The sequence below is a fragment of the Chiloscyllium punctatum genome, chromosome 7 (genome assembly GCF_047496795.1).
Source record: "Chiloscyllium punctatum isolate Juve2018m chromosome 7, sChiPun1.3, whole genome shotgun sequence".
In the NCBI taxonomy this organism is placed as follows: domain Eukaryota; kingdom Metazoa; phylum Chordata; class Chondrichthyes; order Orectolobiformes; family Hemiscylliidae; genus Chiloscyllium; species Chiloscyllium punctatum.
The window spans coordinates 92,181,829-92,202,718 of record NC_092745.1 but is presented as its reverse complement, the minus strand read 5'-3'; the positions used below and the strand labels follow the sequence as shown (position 1 = coordinate 92,202,718).

The 20,890-nt window shown below is 38.8% G+C and overlaps 1 protein-coding gene across 1 annotated transcript in view; it reads right to left on the bottom strand.

Annotated features, from left to right (window-relative positions):
- ipo13b (importin 13b) overlaps window positions 1–20,890 on the bottom strand; it is a 208,565-nt gene that overhangs the window by 59,565 nt on the left and 128,110 nt on the right. The window contains exons 9-10 of the mRNA XM_072573267.1: window positions 20,555–20,581; window positions 19,522–19,656 (exon numbers count right to left, since the gene is read on the bottom strand). Of these exons, the coding sequence (XP_072429368.1) occupies window positions 19,522–19,656; window positions 20,555–20,581 (162 nt within the window). The remainder of the gene's footprint in view (window positions 1–19,521; window positions 19,657–20,554; window positions 20,582–20,890) is intronic.

The following is a 20,890-nucleotide window of genomic DNA, read 5'->3' as shown; positions in this document are numbered from 1 at the left end:
CTTCCTCTGGCAGCTCATTCATACACACACCACCCTTTGCCTGAAAAGAAGTAGCCTCTTAGATCCCGTTTAAATCTTTCCCCTCTCACCTTAAAACTATGCCCTCTAGTTTTGGGCTTCCCACTCTGGGGAAAAAGACCTTGTCTATTTACCAATCCATGCCCCTCATGATTTTATAAACCTCTATAAGGTCACTCTTCAGCGTCTGACGCTCCAGGGAAAAACAACCCCAGTCTATTCAGCCTCTCCCTATAGCTCTAATCCGCCAAACCTAACGACATCCTTGTAAATCTTTCCTGAACCCTTTCAAGTTTCACAACATCTTTCCTACAACAGTGGAAACCAGAATTGTACATAGTATTTCAAATGTAGCCTAACCAATATCCTGTACACCCACAACATGACCTCCCAACTCCTATACTTAATTCAATGAAAGGCAAGCATAGCAAACGCCTCCTTCACTATCCTAACTATCTATGACTTCACTTCCAAGGAACTATGAACTTGAACTCCAAGGTCTCTTTGTTCAGCAACACTCTCCAGGATCTTACCATTAAGGTGCAGAAGTCCTGCCCTGATTTGCCTTTCCAAAATGCAGCACCTCACATTTATCTAAAATTAAACTCCATCTGCCACTCCTCAGCCCACTGGTCCATCTGATCAAGATCCCACTGTACTGAGGTAACCTTCTTCGCTGTCCAATACACCTCCAATTTTGGTGTGAAGTGCAAACTTACTAACTATACCTCCTATGTTCACATCCAAATCATTTATATAAATGATGAAAGGTAGTGGACCCAGTACAAATCCTTGTGGCACACCATTGGTCACAGGCCTCCAGTCTATAAAGCAACCCTCCTCCACCATCTTTTGCCTTCTATCTTCAAGCCAGTTCTGTTTCCAAATAGCTAGATCTCCTGCTGTTCAATGGGATCTAACCTTGCTAGGCAGTCTACCATGAGGAACCTTGTTGAATGTCTTATTGAAGTCCATATAGATCACATCCACTGCTCTGCCCTTATTAATCCTCTTTGTTACTTTGTCAAAAATTCTACCAATTTCATGAGACATGATTTCTTAGACACAAAGCCATGTTAACTATCCCTAATCAGTCCTTGGCTTTCCAATTCCCTCAGGATTCCCTCCAACAACTTGCCCACCACCAATGCCAGGCTCACCGGTCTATGGTTCCCTGGCTTTTCCTTACCACCTTTATTAAGTAGTGGCACCATGTTAGCTAGTCTCCAGTTGAGCAGCACTTCACCTGTGGCTATTGATAATATAAATCTCGACAAGGGGCTCAGCAATCACTTCTGTACCTTCCACAGAGTTATAGGGTATACCGGATCAAGGCCCAAGGGTTTATCCAAGTTTGTGTTTAAAGACATCCAGCACACCACCTCTATAACATGGACATTTCTCAAGACAGTGCTATTTCTGCATGTTCTCTATCTTCCATATCCTTCTCGACAGTAAACACTAAAATAAAATTAATTAATATCTCTCCTATCTCCCGCAGTTCCACACATAGGCAGCCTTGCTAATCTCTCCCCAGTTACCCTTTTGTCCTTAATTTGTAGAATCCCTCTAAATTCTCATTAACCTTATTTGCCAAAATAAGTAAAATGAAGCTTTTGACATTATGGATGATACTGTTAGCCACTCTGGCAAAGTTCAATTACCATAGTCACCTAATTTCTGAAGTGGATCACTCATCAAATATAACGTTATGAAATAATCTGACTTTTCTTATTTATTAAAATACTTGTGAAAAATTAGGTGGTAAATGTCATTAATATCATAAGCGGTGTTTGTAACATAAAGCATTGTTGTTCATTGAAATTGCAGTCACTTTTCTTGCTTCTATTATTGGTGCACTCAGTTACTTTATCACCAGCATATTCATAGCAATTATGTAGATAACATAAGATTAAAATTTGAAAACATGCTATTTAGCTCAACTGCTTCCAAGTGTAATATAAACTCCTGACGAAGGGCTCTTGCTCGAAACGTTGATTCTCCAGCTCGTCAGATGCTGCCTGACCTGCTGTTCTTTTCCAGCACCACATTCTCGACTAATCTCCCCCTGAATCCTTCCTACTCATATACCCAACCAGATGCCATTTAAATGTTGTAATTGTACCAGCCTCCACCACCTCCTCTGGCAGATTACTTCATCCATGCACCACCCTGTGTGTGAAAAAAGTGCCCTTTAGGTCCCTTTTAAACTTTTCCCTTCTCACCCTAAACCTATGCCCTCTGAACTCCCCCACCCCAGGGAAAAAATCTTGTCTATTTACCCCATCCATGCCCCTCATGTTTTTATAAACCTCTAAGATCACCCCTCAGCCTCTGACCCTCCAGGAAAAACAGCCTCAGCCTATTCCATAAGACCACAAGTCCATAAAACATAGGAGTGGAAGTAAGGCCATTTGGCCAACCGAGTCCACTCTGCCATGGCTGATGGGCATTTCAACACCACTTACCTGCACTTTCCCCATATCCCTTAATTCCTTGCGAGATTAAGAATATATCAATCACTGCCTTGAAGACATTTAACGTCCTGGCCTCCACTGCGCTCCGTGGCAATGAATTTCACAGGCCCACCACACTCTGGTTAAAGAAATGTCTCCTCGTTTCCTTTCTAAATTGACCCCGTCTAATTCTAAAGCTGTGCCCACGGGTCCGAGTATCGCCGCCTGATGGGAACAAATTCCCAGCGTCCACCCTTTCTTGTAAGTTTCTATTAGATCTCCCCTCAACTTTCTAAATGCTAATGAATACAATCCCAGGATCCTCAGCCACTCATTGTATGTTAGGCCTATGCTCTAGTGCCAGTATGTCTTTCCTGAGGTGTGGGGCCCAAAACTGGACACAGTATTCTAAACGGAGCCTAACCAGAGCTTTATAAAGTCTCAGTAGCAAATTGCTGCTTTTATATTCCAACCTTCTTGAGATAAATGACAACATTACATTTGCTTTCTTAATCAAGGACTCAACCTGCAAATCAATCTTTAGAGAATCCTGGACTAGCACTCCCAGATCCCTTTGTACTCTGGCTTTATGAATTTTCTCACAGTTTAGAAAATAATCCATGCCTGTATTCTTTTTTCCAAAGTGTAAGACCTCGCATTTGCTCACATTGAATTCCATCAGCCATTTCTTCGACCACTCTCCGAAACTGTCTAACCTTTCTGCAGCCTCCCCACCTCCTCAGAACTACCTGCCTGTCTGCCTAACTTTGTATCATTGACAAACTTCACTGGAATGCTCCCAGTCCCTTCATCCAGATCATTAATATATAAAGTGAACAGTTGGGGCCCCAACACTGAACCCTGTGGAACACTACTTGTCACTAGCTGCCATTCCCAAAAAGAACCTTTAATCCCAACCCTCTGCCTTCTGTCAAACAGCCAATCCCCAATCCATGGCAGTAGCTCACCTCGAACACCATGGGCCCTCACCTTGCTCAGCAGCCTCCTATGAGACACCTTATCAAAGTTCTTTAGGAAGTCTAGATAGATAACATCCACTGGCTTTCACTGGTCTAACCTACATGTTACCTCTTCAAAAAATTCTAACAGGTTTGTCAGGAAAAACCTCCCCTTACTAAATCCATGCTGACTTGTTCTAATCCGACCCTGCACTTCCAAGAATTTAGAAATTTCATTCTTATTGATGGATTCTAGAATTTTAGCTACAACCAATCGGCCTATAATTTTCCATCTTTCGTCTTGATCCTTTCTTGAACAAGGGGGGTTACAACAGTGATTTTCAATCATCTGGGACTTTCCCTGACTCGTGACTTTTGAAAGATTACAACTAACAGCTCTGCTATTACTTCAGCTATGCCTTCAGAACTCTAGATGTAGCCCATCTGGGCCAGATGGATCAATTTTTAGACTTTTCAGCTTTTTTTTAATGGCTACCATACTCAATTCTGTCCCTTGACCCTCCTTAATTGTTGGGATATTACTCATGACTTCCACAGTGAAGACTGACACAAAGTATTTATTAAGTTCTTCAGCTACTTCCTGATCTCCCTGCATCAATTTGGTGCAGCCCAATTTCTACTTTCGCCTCTCGTTTGTTTCTCATGTATTAAAAACTCACATAAAAGAAATACATAAAGTATCATATGCTTACAAACATTCAAAAGAAATTAATAAAGCAACAAGTACAACAAAACACAGATGCAAAAAACAAACAAAACCAGGAATTGCTGGATAAACTCAGCAGGTCTGGAAGCATCCGCAGAAAGAAGAGTAAATTCAGAACTGAAGGGTCACTGTACTTGAAATGTTAACACTGCTTTCTCTCCACAGATATTGCCAGACCCGCTGAGCCTCTTCTGCAATTCCTGCTTCCGTTTCAATAAAGCAACATACACTTAACTTATAAAATTAAACCCAATGCTAACAAAATGTGCGAAAATTTTCTAGCACAGATATGATCAACAGAGGGGGCTATGCGCTACCCCTGACTATTGATGGCTGATTTTAATTATGACAGCAAGCTGACCAGCATGACCACATGACACTCCCCAACCAATAAGAGACTATAAAGACCATAAGACATAGGTGTAGAAGACGACTATTTGCCCCATCAAATCTGCTCTGCTAGTCAATGAGATCATGGTTGATCTGACAATCAACTCCACTTTATTGCCTTTTATCATAATCATTGATTCCTTTCAATTAAAAATCTGTCTATTCTCAGCCTTAAACTTTTTTTTTAAACAACACAGGTGGGACAGCTTGCTGTGGTAAAGAATTCCACAGATTCACTATCCTCAGAAAAATTCCTCCTCATCATGATCTTAAATGGATGACCCCTTACTCTGAGATTATGCCCTCTGGTCTTTCATTCCTCAAGGGAAATCAACCTTTCAGCATCAAACCAGTCAAGCCTCCTAAGAATCTGACATTATTCAATTAGGTTATCTGACCTCCAGGAAATATAGGTCCCCATATGAGTGGGATCAATCAAGTGAATCTTCATGGTCTTCAATGCCAGTATATCTTTGTTTAGATAAGGGGACCAAAACGGTGTACAAAATTCCAGGTACAGTCTAACCAATGCCTTATATAGCTTTAGCAAGACTTCCCTCTGTTTACACTCCCTTCCTCTAGAAATAAAGTTCAATATTCCACTTGCCTTCCCATTACCTAAAGAAGTTATATGCTTTATTTTATGATTCATGCACGAGAACTCTCAAAGTCCCTCTATAGTGTTGTTTTCTGCAGTCATTCTCAATTTAAATAACGTTTAAGTCATCTATTCTTCCTGCCAAAGTCCATAATCTCATTTTCCTACACCATATTCCATCTGACAAGTACGTGCTCATTCACTAAACCTGTCAATACCCCTCTGTTGACTCCATGTTCACCCTCAAGTTGCTTTCCCACCTATTTTTAACTCACCCACAAACCTGGTGATTGCACATTCACTTCCCTTATCCAAGTCATGAATGTATATTCTAAATAATTGCGACCCCAGCACTGATTCCTGTGATACTCCACTCGATACAGGTTGACATCCTGAAAATACTTCCCCCGGCCCCTGCTGTTCCCAGCTTGCTAAAGACTTACTAACTAGCCGTGCATGCAGTACCTTATTGAAAACCATCTAGAAATCCAAATGCATTACATTTACTGGTCCCCTACATCTTTCCTGTTTGCTATCACCTCAAAGAATTCTAATAAATTTGTCAGGCATAATTTGTCCTTCATGAAGCAAGGCTGAGTTTCCATAATTGTATTAAGTATTAATAAATGCTCTATTACATTCTTTACAATATACTAGCATTTTCCCAATGACAAGCTAACCTATCAATATGCGTCAGTTTCATTGTTGACCTCTCCCAAACCACCTTTTTTGAACAAGTGTCACAACAGCAATTTTCCAATCCCAAATTTTCCAAATCTAAGGAGTTTTGAAAGATTAGTACCCCTCCCTTTACTAGCTCAGGCATAGCGTTTAAGAACAGGGAGATTATTCTGAAATTGTATAAAATGTTGTTTACACATTGTTGTAATCAAAAAATTAATTATCCAATCTTGATCAAAATACATTGTAGGGAAAAGTAGTATTCTTATACAGATTTTCATCCTTCAGTCGGAGGTGATACATTAATAGTTTCTTTAGAGTCACTTATCCGGGTTACTACAAGACTGCAAAACTGCTTCCTTAGCAAAGGTAATTTCTTTGTTTCTTGTTATATTTGGCATTGAATGTCTATTCAAAAACAGAACTTTCCCGTGATTAACTCCTTAAATTCTTCTGCAGGACAATCCATGTTCTTTGTGCTCATAAAGCATCCGGTTTAGCAAGCAAGTGTCAAAGCAGTTTAATTTATGTAATCTCACCAAGAGATGGCGAATTTCTTAAGTTGCTGTGTACAGTTTGTCATTGTTCCTTAACTGTTTATTCCATATAGACAGAGTTATTGTTATGTGTGACTTGTTTTTTATTCATTCAGTCTATGAACATTTAAAGTTCTGAAGGTTATAATGTCACAAGCTAGCTCAGCCTTCATGTTGTTACAATTATCTTTATCCAGATTTAAGACAGCAGCCTTAGACCCACATTTTTCTGCTTCAGAGTAAATATGAAATTCTATCATGTTATGGTTACTGTCACAGAGAGGTTACTTTACTGTGAGGTTACTAATATTGCTCATTACCAGCTCTAGAATAATCTGCTCCCTCACAGGCTCTATAATATCCGGCTGTAGAAAACTGCTCTGAATACACTAGGAATCCGTTTTCAAGACTGCCTTTGCTAATTTGATTTGTCCAATTTAAATCTCCATTAAAGTCACCATTAATTATTACAATACTTTTCTTACATGCTCCATTTAACTTTTAATTTGAGGGGGGGGTTCTATAAACTATTCCCAATGACCTCTTAGTTGTCCTATTTCTTACCTCAAAAATAAACAGATTCTGTCTTGCTCTTTCAAGCCAAGGTCAAGTCTTAATACTGTACTAGATGACTGCATGACTGTGCAGCCAATCTGAGGGTCTGCGCATGCCAACGCTATTCCCAAAATGGACTAGCGGTTTGAAATGTCATTGCCATGCACAGACCTCAGAGGTGAGAAGGAAATAAAACTAGATTGAATGCTGTTAATAACATCTTTAATTATCATAGCTACCACTTTCTCCTAGCTTCTTGCCTTTTTCGAATGTCAGTTACTTCAATATTGAGCTCTCAGTTTTGATCACCTTATATCCATGTTCTTGTAGCTGTTTTGTAGGTTACATACATTTATTTCGATCAACAATTTATTCACTGTATTAGGAATGCTACACACATCCATATTCAGAGCCTTTAAAACTCTGTATTATCACTATTGACGTTTCTAGCTTTATCTACTAGCTATTGGGACATTATACATGGGGATTGTGATAAATCAGTGTTTCTCAAATTTCTTCCCCACTGTGATCCCATTTTGAGGCATGAAAACACTCATGGCCAATTTGGGTGAACAGAGAACCTTAGAGCACAACTGTTATAACATGGATCAAACTTTACAGCAGCTGTTATTATCTCAGACATTTTTACCTCAAAAGTTTAGCTTGGGAGCCTACTTGGGGTTCTGACCCCCACTTTGGGAAGCTCTGTATTAAATTTCTGTAAAATACTGCTTTAACCTAAAATGGAGTATTGCATTTAATTAAGGGCACCACACTTCAGACAATACAAAGGCATGGAGAGAATGCAGAAAAGATTCAAAGAATGGCTCCAGAGATGAGGAATTTCACTTACTTTGGAGAAGTGGGATCACTAACTTGGAGCAGAAATGCTGGAGAGGAGATCGGATAGATTTATTTAAAATCGTGAGGAATGTGGACAAAAGCAGATGGAAAAACGTGTTCCCTCTGATGGACAATTCAAGAATGAGACAGCACAGATTTAAGTTACTTGCAAAAGAAATGACTGAGATAAAAGGATGAACTTTTTCTCATGTTCAGATCTGGAATATGCTTCTAGTGTGCGCCGTAGGGTTAGGTTTGATTGAGGAATTCAAAAAGGAATTGATTTACTATCTGAAAAAGAAAAATGTGCAGGGTTATGAACTTAGAGAAATGGCACTATGTGAATGACTAATTTGGAGTGAAGGGACAAGTACAACAGGCTGAATGGCCTCCTGTGTGTTGTAACACTGTGACTTCATCACCACCTTGGTATTTAAAAAAAAAAGCAAAACTGCCAAACATATGATGCTTCATATTATGAAGAAAACACCTCTGCAATGACTGCAACAGAAGATAGCTTATTAAATTTTAATGTTACAATTTAAGTATTCTAGATATTGGTTGGATTTGATCCAATAAAGCAGATAATACTTCATTTTGCGGTGATGCATCTTAATTTCTCTGGGTTGCATTTAAGAATAAAGCACTTTTTGAATAACGTTAATAAATAATCTCAAGAGGCATTTACTTTCCTTACCTTTCAATTTTTAGTCTGCCATTGTATCAGGGACAACTAACAATAGTTAACAGTGTGTAACAGATCAAGACCACTTCTAAAATGGACGAGTTAACATCGCTTCGCTAGAACTTGTTGCTATGACCAAGGCCTTCAGATGACATTTTTAAATGAAAAAAAACTTCAAAACATGTAGAGGGAACAGAATTCAACTTATTTAGCTTAAACTGCTGCAGCTAATCATAAACAGACAGAATTGTGAATCAAAATGATATTCAAAATATCAATAAACTGAATGGAATGCATTTACACATCTGAAATAGAGGTCTTTGTTATTGTTCAAAAACTACTTTGAGCATGTTTAAGATTAAAGATGCCCACATGTGCAATTTGTCGTTATTTTTAAAAAGTTTGTTTGGATCAAGGCAAGGCAAGTGGTTTTAGGAAAAGTTCGAATTCTGTATTTACAAGTTTTAACCTTCTCAGCTGAACTAGACTGCAAAACATTTGTCAAAAAGCAGCAATTGATATTCTAAGAGTGAACTGAGTGTACAATTGTAGTTTCTTACAAAATAATTTTGTAATATTTCAGAGCTAGGATTTAATAGGACAGCAAAACAAAGCAGAATGACGGCCCTACCCCCAAGATTGCCACTACGGCTTTAGCATCAATGCTGTAAGAAACTGCTTTACATCAATACAAAGACTACAGTATTAACATGTCTAAAAGAAAGCGATGTCTGCAATGCTTTATATTCTACACCTAAAAAATTTTTCATTTGCATGTCAACCTAAGTGAAAGGTTGCAATCAAATTTAAAACAGGAGAAGTTCACATTATACAAATGAATTCAATTCATTTGACAGGTTGACATAATTTAATCATACATTTTTAGAAAAAATCTTTGCTGAGCTGCCATGCAGACTGAAAAAAAAACCAAAATGCTGAAAAATTTATGTATGACAAGATACTGTAACTATTGCAGTTTTTACATGTGCAACACTGAAAACACAAGAAAGCCCTGACACAAACAAAGAAAAGATCTGTTCTACACAGCATCAAATTTAAAGTGTACCATTATCAGAAACGACAATTTTTTTTTAAAACTGCAGATGCTGGAAATCAGAAACAAAAACAGAAATAAAAACAGAAATTGCTTGGAAAAGTCAGCAAGTCTGATAGAGTCTGTGGAAAGTTTTTTCCAGCAATTTCTGTTTTTGCTGCCAACAGTCTGGTGTCAAAAATACAGAAATTATTAGAAACAGCGAGTAGGTAATAATTATTGAGTTACAAAAATCCTCAATATTTCACACAAATGTTCAAATTAGGAGGAGCGGACTGTTTCAATCATCTAGCCTGATGATTATTCAATAAGATCATGGCTGACTGATCGTTGCTTTAACTTCACATTCCTGCACCATCCCCATGCCTCCTCAATGAATATCATTTTCTGTCAAGGGCCCCTCCCTCAAGCATTGTCTGAGGATGAATATTCTCAAGTCCCCCCAAAGAAAAAGATTCTTCCTCATTTGCCTAAACTGGGACCTTTTTTTATATAAACTGCATCCCATTAGAATATCAGACAGCCAGTAGAATTCATATGTCACTTTAAGGAGTGGCCAACACAAGAAAGGTCCAAGAATGCTTTTGCAATATTTCCTACTGAACAAAACAGAAGATCAAAACAATTTGTGGCAGATGGAGGGGAGTGGCTACTAGCACCTTCACATTGTTACACAATGGCGTTCCCCATCCAAATAACACTGGGTGGGCCTCAGGCATGTCAACCCTCAATTCAGGATGTGAAGTCAACATGAAAAGAAGACCTTGAATTTGTAGGGAAAAAAAAACACATGGTACGACTGCAGAAAGGCTAAGAGCTGTTTGCAGACAGATCCATCAAAACTATTAACCGAGCACCAGATTCTTAATCACTGTAAGTCATCAGATGGCCAAAGTACTTCACATGTTCAAGTTTCAAATTTTATCTGAGAACCAACTCCTAGATAAATCAATTATACAAAACCTTTACAAGATTCTCACTTCAATTTTAAAGCACTAAATTATTTCAATAAATTATAGAGTTGTCACATGGAAGACTGGTAATTGTAGACCAGAGACTAAGTTAACAACAACCTGTACAATTGCATTTTCTTCATTCAATTTTTGCACTGTGTGCAGACATGCATGGAAGGGTTTGCAATATTTTGTTGATTTGGGGCAAGGGCACAAAAACAAAATCTATATTTTGAATTCACAAACGCTTGTGCTGCGTTATTAAGCTGGAACTCACACTCCAAGGGTAAGACCGACCTCTTTCCATACAAAACATTCTGACCACAAGAAGTGAGAGAGTATGCCATTCTCTCTGTGAAACAGGAGATTATTTAAAAACTCAGGTTTTTCCAAATCCTGATCAGCATTCCTCACTCAACCAATACTATCAGAAAATAAGTTAATTCATCATTGATCACACATACTATTTGCAAGACCTTGTTGGCCTCAAAATGGCTGCTGGGTTAGTCTACACAACAGTCACAATTAGAGTTAAAATGTGAAATGGCCAAGGCCTATAAAAGATGTTTGAGGTTCAACCCAAATATACACACCTCTTAAAATTAAGCTTTTGTAGGGAGAAGTGCCAATTCAGTTTTAGGTTGAAATGGCAGCAAGCCATTTTAATTAAAAAGTAGAGAGAAAAAAAAAATCAGGATCTTCAAAAAAAAAACCCAGAGATTATAAATTTTATAAATATATGTAAATCAGGGCCTCAATATGTACAGATGACTGCTTTAATTTTATCTACAACTTTTGTCAGCATTAATGATATAATTCAATTGGCAAAACTGAAGAGTTCATACAGGGTTACAGTGAGCATTGTGTTTTCATCAAGAACCTGAAGACAGGGTCATAAAAGTGCAGAAAGGAATTCATTGACCCAGAGGGCTTGAAATAATAAGCTCATGAATGATACATGTCTGGTATGGTCAGAGACACAGCTGAACAGAGGTTGGAAGAAGATCACAAAGAGTATCAGTCGAATGCAACATTAGGAAAAAGACATAGGCAAATATGACAAGATAGAAGATAGCGAAGAGAAATTGAAAGGAGGAATACTGGAATAATCCTCAACATATCAGTGTGTTTTGGAATCTAGAGACAGTAGACAGATGGAGTTCAAGGAGCCAAATAACGAAAAGAAGCAACTATGATGAGGGATATGGGAAATTACAATCCATTGAATACTACCACCACTAGATAAAGGCTGATAACCCTTGCTTGTAATGGCTAAGCTATGAACTGGAAAGTAGGGGAGGGATCAAGTTATTTTTTGGAAATTAACATAGAAATTTCCAATGTCTTGGATGGCCGAAAGTCATCCCTATATAAACTGTGGAAGTAGAAAATATACAAGGAAGTTGCAATCATAGAACCATAAGATTTTATATCACAGGAAGTGGTGAATTGGCTCCAATCACTTAATCTGAACGATCAATATCCTTTCTTCCCCAGCACGCTAACATCTATCCTCTCTCCTTCCCTTCAAACTATGCCATAAATGCTGCCCCTTCCACATTTCACTTCAGCTCTGAAGAAAAGTAATCTAGGCTCGAAACATTAGCTTGTTTTCTCTTCATGGATGCTGCCTAATCCACTGTGATCTCTAGCATTTTTTGTTTCCAGTAGTGAATTGGCTCATTGTGCTTGTACCTTAAAAAGAGCTATACAAACAGTTCTGCTCCCAATAGAAATTCCCTATATAGTTCTGCTGCTCTTTATTTCCCCCCAAACGCATGTCCTTTTGAAAGTTACAATTAAATCTGGTTGTCACCCTTACAGACAAAGCAATACAGATCATTAAAAGTCATTACAATACTAAAGGTTTTCTTCATCACTCAATAATTCTTTTGTTAGTTATCATAAATCAATCTCTTACTGACTTGCCCAATAGCTTATTTACTTTCGTCAACATTCCTTACTTTTGAACACCTCTTAAAATTTCTGCACAAAGCAGAAGAATCCTTGTTGCCATTACTGATGTGCAAAATATCCAGAACAAACTTTTTCATACTGCAGGTCTCATTGTAGGTCAATGCAATCCTTCCCAGCAGTCAGTCAGTGCTTGCTGCAGGCTCGAAGGGCCAAATGGCCTACTCCTGCATCTATTTTCTAATGCTTCATGAAGCATTAATTGAATGGAGCTATGCCCCTATCCCTCATTCACTATCTTCGTGTAGGCAGTGGTATGATGGTAATGTCAATGAACTAGTCATCTAGGATGGACTTGAAACCTACTCTGATAGCTACTGAGATTTGAATTTGATTATCAGATCTGGAATTAAAAGTAATAGTTTAATGGTGATAATGAAATCATAAAAATGAAATACAAACTTAACACAGCTACTCAGAACCACTTGCATGCAGAGTAGCAGCAGCTGCTAAACAGGACTAAATGACTAAATTCTACAACTATATCACATCCAGTTCTGAAATGGTGGTGACAACTAAACTCTTCACTGGAGATAGATCAATATGGGACAGTCCAGCATATCAATTCAAAAAACAACACTGAAGCAACCGTATCCATCTTTAGGCAGAGATGCCGAGTGGATGATCTACCTCTGTTTCCTCTTGGGATCCCCAGCATCATGGATGCCAAATGGCAACCAATTTGATTCACACCACTCGATATCAATAAATGGCTGAAGGCAATGGATACAACAGAGGCTACTGGCCTTAGCAACATTCTGGCAATAGTACCAATGACTTGTTCTCCAGAATTTGCCACAACCCAAACAAACTATCCTAGTGCACATACAATGCTGGCAGTAAATGTGGAAAATGGTCCAAGTATGTGTTGTGTATGAGCAGCAAGAAAAATCCAGCTTAGCCAATTACTTGGCTATTATTATAATATTCTCAATCAAAAACTGATGGGATTTATTGTCACAGCGCCATTAAGCAGAACTTGCTGAAAAACCTCCTCCTCCCTGATGCTCAGTTTGAGTTCTATCAGGACAATCCAGCTCTTTACGTCTAAGGCTTTGGTCTAAATAAAGTAGATGAACTCCAGAGGTAAGGGGAGTGTAATTGCGTTTCACAACACAATTACATGGAGTGTGACATTAAAAAGACTTACCAAACTTCGAGTCAATAGGAATCAGGGGAAAACACAGCACTGCTTAAGAGTCATATCAGACACAAAGGAAGATGGTTGCAACTAATGGAGGTCCACCATCTCAGTCTCAGGACCTCATTGCATTAGTTCCTCAGACGAATGTCCTAGTCCAAACTATCTTCAGCTGCATCATCAATGACAATGCTACTGTCATAAGGTTAGAAGTAAGGACGTTCTTGATGATTGTACAAAGATTTTGCAATTTTGCAGATTGAAGCAGCTGATGCCAAAATACAGGAATGTTTGGAAAGTTTTCAGGCTTGGACTGATAAGGAGCAAGTAACATTCACACTATACATGCTGGGCAACCAGCATCTCAAAGGATATTGACTAGCATTACTAACTACTTTAAGAATACGCTCAAGTATGTAGTGTAGTATTATGTTAAAAGAGACAAACGTCAAACAGATCTAGCAACTCAAGACTGGGCATCCATGAGATGTTGTAGTCCATCAATAGCAGCAGAACTGTTCTCCAGCACAATCTACAACCTTATGGTCCAACATATTCCTCACTCAACCATTACCATGAAGCCAGGGCATCAACTCTGGTTCAGTCAAGAGTCCGAGAGAGCAGCACCATGCATACCTAAAAATGAGATATCAATCTGGTGAAGCTATCAAAAGGACTACTTGCATGCCAAACATCAAGTGATAGATAGAGTAAAGCAATCCCACAAATTACAGATCAAATCTAAGCTCTGTAAATCCAGTCTTCTGCAGTCCTGCCATATCCAACCATGAATGGTAGTGGACATTTAAACAATTCACTGGAGGCGGCAGCTCAATAAATATTCCAATCCTCAACAATGGAAGAGCTTAACACATCAATGCAAAAGATAAGGCTGAAGCATTCACAGCAATTTTCAGCCAGATATGCTAAATGGATGATCCATCTTTGCTTCCTCTATTGTCCCCAGCATGACAGATACTAGACTTCAGCCAATTCAATTCATTCCATGCGATATCATGAATGTCCTCAGACGAATGTCCTAGTCCAAACTATCTTCAGCTGCTTCAATGAAAATGCTTCTGTCATAAGGTTAGAAGTAAGGACGTTCTTGATGATTGTACAAAGATTTTGCAATTTTGCAGATTGAAGCAGCTGACGCCAAAATCATGAAATGGCTGAAGGTGGTGGATACTGCAAAGACTCCGAGCCCTGACAACAATCCAGCAACAGTACTGAAGACTTGTGTTTCAGAACATGCTGCTCCTTTCACCAAACCTTCACCGTACACTTACAACACCAGCATCTACCCAACAATTGCCCAGGTATGTCCCTTACAGAAAAAGCAGGACAAATCCAACCCAACCAATTACCACCCCATCAGTCTACTCTGGATCATGAGTAAGGGGTATTCAAAGGGACTATCAAGCAGCACCTGCACAGTGACTCAGTTTGGGTTCTGCCAGGTCACACTGCTCCTGGCCTTATTTGCGGCCTTGATTCAAACATGGACAAAAGAACTGAATTGCAGTGAGGGGAGTGTGACAGCCTTTCACATCAAGGCTGCATTTGACTAAGTGTGGAATCAATGGGCATCGGGGCAAACTCTCCAGTGATTGGTATCATACCAGGCACATAGGAAGATGGTTGCAGTTGTTGGAGGCCAATCATCTCAGCTCCAGGATACTTATGCAGGAGTTCCTCAGGTGAGGATAGAGGCACAACCATCTTCAGCTGCTTCAATGACCTTCCCTCCATCATAAATCAGAAATGGAGATGTTCGCCACAATGACTGTGCAATGTTCAGCACTGTTTGCAACTCCTCAGTTACTGAGGCAGTCCATGTTCAAATGCAGCAAGATCTGGACAATATCCAGACTTGGGCCAACAAGTGGCAAGTAACATTCATGCCACACAATGACCATCATCAATAAGAGACAATCTTAAACCACCATCACTTGACACTGAATGATGTTACCATCACTGAATCCCTCACTATCAACATCCTTGAGGTTACTATTGACAAGACACTCAATTGGACTCACCACAAACAGTGGCTACAACAGCAAGTCAGAGGCTAGGAATATTGTGGCGAGTAATGTACCTCTGACTCCTGACCATCATCTACACAGCACAAGTCAGGAGTATGATGAAATACTCCTCATTTGCCTGCATGGCCACAGCTTCAACGACACTAAAGACATTTGACATTATCCAAAATAAAGCAATCCATTTGATTGACACCACATTCACAAAACACCCATGTGCTCCATCACTGATGCTTAGTTGCAGCAGTGTGTACAATCAACAAGATATACTGTAGAAACTCAAAGATCTTTCGACAGCACATTCCAAACCCACAACCTCTTCCACCTGAACGACAAGGGCATTAGATATATGCGAACACCACCACCTGTAAGTTTCCCTCCAAACCATTTGCCATCCTGACTTGGAAAGATACCATTGTTCCTTCACTGTCACTGGGTCAAAATTCTGGAATTCCCTCCCTAATGGTATTGTGGTTAAACCCACAGCATGTGAACTGTAATGATTCAAGATGGCAGCTCACCGCCAAGTTCTCAAGGGCAGGCAATAAATGCTGGCCAGCCAGCGATGGCCATATCCTACGAGTGAATAAAAATCCTTCTTGTCACTGACCAGAAGTTGACAAAGTCAGGAGTGTGATTGAATAATCTCCAATTGTCGGATGAAACACAAAATTTTACAGGAAAAAGACAGCCAAGGATCCAGCAATTTGGCAATCATCTTCTCAAGGGCAATTAGGGATGGTAATAAATGCTAATCTAGCCAGCAATGCCCACATCCCATGAACCTTAAAAAAAAGTTGTCATGCCTTTGAAGCCAGCTAATATTCTGCAGAATTGTGATTGATTACAGATAGAATTCCCCCCTCCTGAGAGAGAAAGTCCTGACCAAGGGAGGAATTCTGTCTGCCTCAGGGAGATCCCTGAGGATCTGATTGGCTGGCCCATTTACTAGTGCTCATGGTTCTGCATTAAGAGCCTCAGACCACAGGTACATGCAGAGTCCTAGCAGTGAAGGTAGGAGGAGAGGGTGCAGGATGACTGGTAGTGCAGCTAGAAATTCTGGCTGCAAGACCAGCATGGACATGGTGGGAAGTACTTGAGAGGTGGAGTACCCAAGGGGACAGACTTTCTGGTTGGAGTTTCCCCTCCCCAAAATCAGGAAGGAGAATTCTTACTAGAGATACCCACCCCTAAACCTTTCCACCTGAACCTGAGCAGATTTATTTGTTGGACTTTACATTCCTGGTTTTCAGCTGACAACCTTCCCCTAATTAGGGGGAGGAGAATAAGTCGCCACCTGACCTGCACATCAGACATACAAGCAGAAATTAGGCCATTCAGCCCATAGAGTCTGCTCCAACATTCAATCACAGCTGATAAGTTTTTCAACATCATTCTTCCACTTTCCCTCTGTAAACCTTGATCCCCTTGACAATCAAGAACCTATCTATCTCCGTCTTAAATATACTCATTGACCTGACCTTCACAGCCTTCGTGGCAATGAATTCCATAGATTGACCACTCTCTGGCTGAAGAAGTTTCTCCTTATTTCCATTCTAAAAGGTCTTTCCATTACACGAAGGCTGTGCCTTCAGGTCTTAGTCTCGCCTACCAATGGAAACATTTTTCTAACAACCACTCTGTCCAAACCATTCGGTATTCTCAAAATTTCAGTTAGACCCCCACCCTTCTAAACACTATTGAGTGCAGTCCCAGAATTGTCAAACATTCCTCATGCATCAAACTTCTTATTCCTAGGACCGTTCTTGTGAACCTCCTCTGAATGGCTCCAGGGCCAATATATCCTTCCTGAGATATGGGGCCCAAAACTGCGCACACATAAACGTGAAACTATGAGTGCTTAGATGCAATGACACTTAGTAAAGTGAAAGTAGTCAATGTTGTTTGAATTATTTTAATTTATTCTTGAATAACACAGAAACTAAGCGCAAGATTGCCAAATTTATTGAATTATAAAACAGGAATAGGAAAAGAAGTCTAAGCAGAAGATTCCATAATGATTTGCACAAAAATTTAGATTGATTAAGTCAACAAAATACACAGCTTCAAGCATCGCACAGGAGCTAGAACATGGATCACATGTTACTACACCGCATCGGAGTCAAAATGTTGCAGATTCAAACCTACTCCAGGTCTTATGGGCCACAGAAGAATCCAGCCTCCAAAAAGACAGGCTGGTGCATACAGGTGCTGGTGCATAATGGGGAGGGTTAGTCTTAGGAAGGGCATCTGGCTGTAAAATCATTCACCAAATCCCAAAAATTGATGATTTGAAGGTGGTCAACCAACATTGTGGCAACCTACATGATGCTGAAAAAGCCAAAGGAAGAAAAAGGCCAAAAGGAAATTCAAGATTCTGCATACTAGTTAGCAATCTACACCATAATTGTAATCAATTTTAAGTTCATCATCAAAAAGGCAGGTTTAGAAGTGGTTGTATATGCAGAGAAATATTAATACACATTAAACAGTGGCAGAGGCAAAATTCAAAACCAGCATTCAAAAAGGTTTGTAAATAACTGTTTTAAACAGTAAAATTTGAAAAGGGTACAGGAGAAAAGCAAGAAAATCAAATTGCCAGATAGACAGCAGAGTAGAATTTTGTTCCACAGAATTCAATGATCTCGTGAGTAGCATTGAGAAATTTGGAAGACAATCCAAGAACAGTAGCAAGACTTGTAACTTTCCATGGTGAGACTAACAATTTAATAACAGTGGGGAAACTGAAGTCCTGAGATGTTAGGTTAACGTTAAAAGGCACTGACAGGACACTCTTAAATGGAAGGTAAAATAATTAGCCATAGGCAAGAGGGACAATAAGCACCTCTTTTTGTTGGACAGACAGAGACAGAAGTGAAATGGTTATATAGCTTGAGGGACACCATACTATATCGAGTATATGGCATGAACTTTCATAGCTATTGCGAGACCTGACTCATGCTGTCAGCATCATTCTGCACACTTGATTCATATAACCCACTCATTATGCTACAAAATCATTATATTACAAAACTATGTGTAATTAAGCCTATTATCAAATGAAAAACTGTAAAATGCTATGCAGGCAAGCAACAAACCAGCTAAATGCAGAGGTGAGGGGAAACAGAGTATTAAATAGTAAAAGAAAGATAGCTCAGAGGATATCACTGAGATTTATGGAAAGTAACATTAAAACATTATGAAAAGATTTTTTGTATGCGTGATACACATGAGGTAATCTATCATTCAGTGTAGCAAAAAAAACACACAATTGGAGGTGTTCAAAATTCAGTTTATTTCTAAACTGGGTGATCCAATATTGGAATTTCAGTGTATTGCGCTTCCTCTCCTAGTCTTTCCTTCCTGGAACTTCAAAGTTGATCAGGAAACAATTAGCAATTTGGATTTTAAAAACAAGCTTGCTCTAAGAATTGAAAAAGTATTGCCATTAAGGAAATAAAATTCTTTGCAGAATATAGCAGTGTAATAAAATGGAGGTTTACTGCATTTTAATCACAATGTTAGTATTGCAAATGTTAGATGCATTTTTGTATTAGAGTCAAATTCACCTGCACACATTAGAAATCAAGTAACTTGCATTAACTGTAAACTGATTCGTGCAAAATGAATACCGTACAAGAATTTGAATACTGATAACTTACTTTTTTGGAATTTTGGGCTGTTGGAATTTCAATTAGCAGATGAACACTGTTTTGAGGCCAACATAAAGAATAAAAACACTCACTGTATAAAGTGAGGAGGGAAATTTAAGATAAATAGGGTCAAAATAAAAGGATTGGATGTGAGACAAAAACAAGTGAATCACATAATAATAATAAAAAAAAGAGGCATGCAATCCTTAAGTCAGGCCATGTTATGATATTGCTGGCTTTTCATCGTACATACCGGCTCGTCAGCAAGTTTCTCCAGCTGTTGGATGTAGGGGCTGATGAGGGAATGTAGGTTCCTAAGGATTTCCTCCACCTGGAGGGCAGAGAGTAGGAATCCCAGTGCCTGCATCAGCCACATACACTGACTTGTCTGAGAAAGGGGAAGAGAAATGAAAAAACTCAGTGAAGAAAAATAGATGAAGAAGCTTGAAGATCTTCAAAACAATGTATAATGTTTGCAGTTCCAAATAAAAATGAAACCAGTGAAATTAGAATGTTTTGACAAATGCTTCATATGTTGTTAAGTGTTGGCTTTTATTGAAATAAGAGTTTTAAAAAAGCACACAACAAAACTCAGACAACAGACAACAGTACAAACTTGTATAGCTCACTAGATTTTGAAATACACATCAGTGTTGACTCTTCAAAACTTTGTGGCACCCACCACTCACAATAAAATATGCACACAAGTGTTATATAAAGCAGCTCTTAGAAGCAGTAGTTAGTCAGGGGTTAATAGCTTTCTGTTGCTCTCATTGTCTAATGCTCCAATGAAGTGAATTGTGAGCCCTACTAAAGTTGTATTTTATCAATTATTTAACAGAAGTATTCACTTAAAATTATCAAAAATATACTTGCAAACGGAAATTAGAGAGATATGGTATATTTAGAGCTTATATCTGCATTCAGAAATAACTTAGTAAAATTATAGAACCTAATTCAGTATTTGATGGTATGGTCCTGCTTTGTGATGAAAGCTTTTCCTTTGTTCCATTAAAATTAATTTTAAATACTAGAAGTTACTCATATACAGCCCAGAAATTTAGTTTAAATTATTTTCTAAGCTTAAATATTGAGGCAGCTCAATGCTAATTCTACAGCATATATTTAATTAACTTGAAATTCTTGTGTTATTGGGTGGACTTAGCACAATTGTCATGAAATAGGTTTAATAGTACACATAAATATAATGAAGGTATAAAAGCAATTGCAAACATTCCTTATTTCTATCTTTGTTAAATGTCAAAGAGCTTTAAGAATTGACTAACCTTATGAATTTGTTTCATTAAAACCTCCTGTGGAAGACAACAGCAAAAGTAAACTCCAGGTTATCATTTGCTTACATCATAACAAAACCTCAGGGTTGCTGGCCTCTCTCTTAACCTTAGGTCTCACATCAGTCTAAATTTCAGTCCTTTAAATAACTTCATACACATATTAGCTATGTTTGTGGAAACAGGTAGAAACAGAGCATTAATGTGTGCACCTGCTTCCCAACTTGTTTCACAGCACTCTTCATGAATACGTCATCTGATAAGCACACTGAATCTAACAGTCTTTTATCCCTTTTTGATTTGGCGCTTGGCAAAATCAAAAATGAAGAA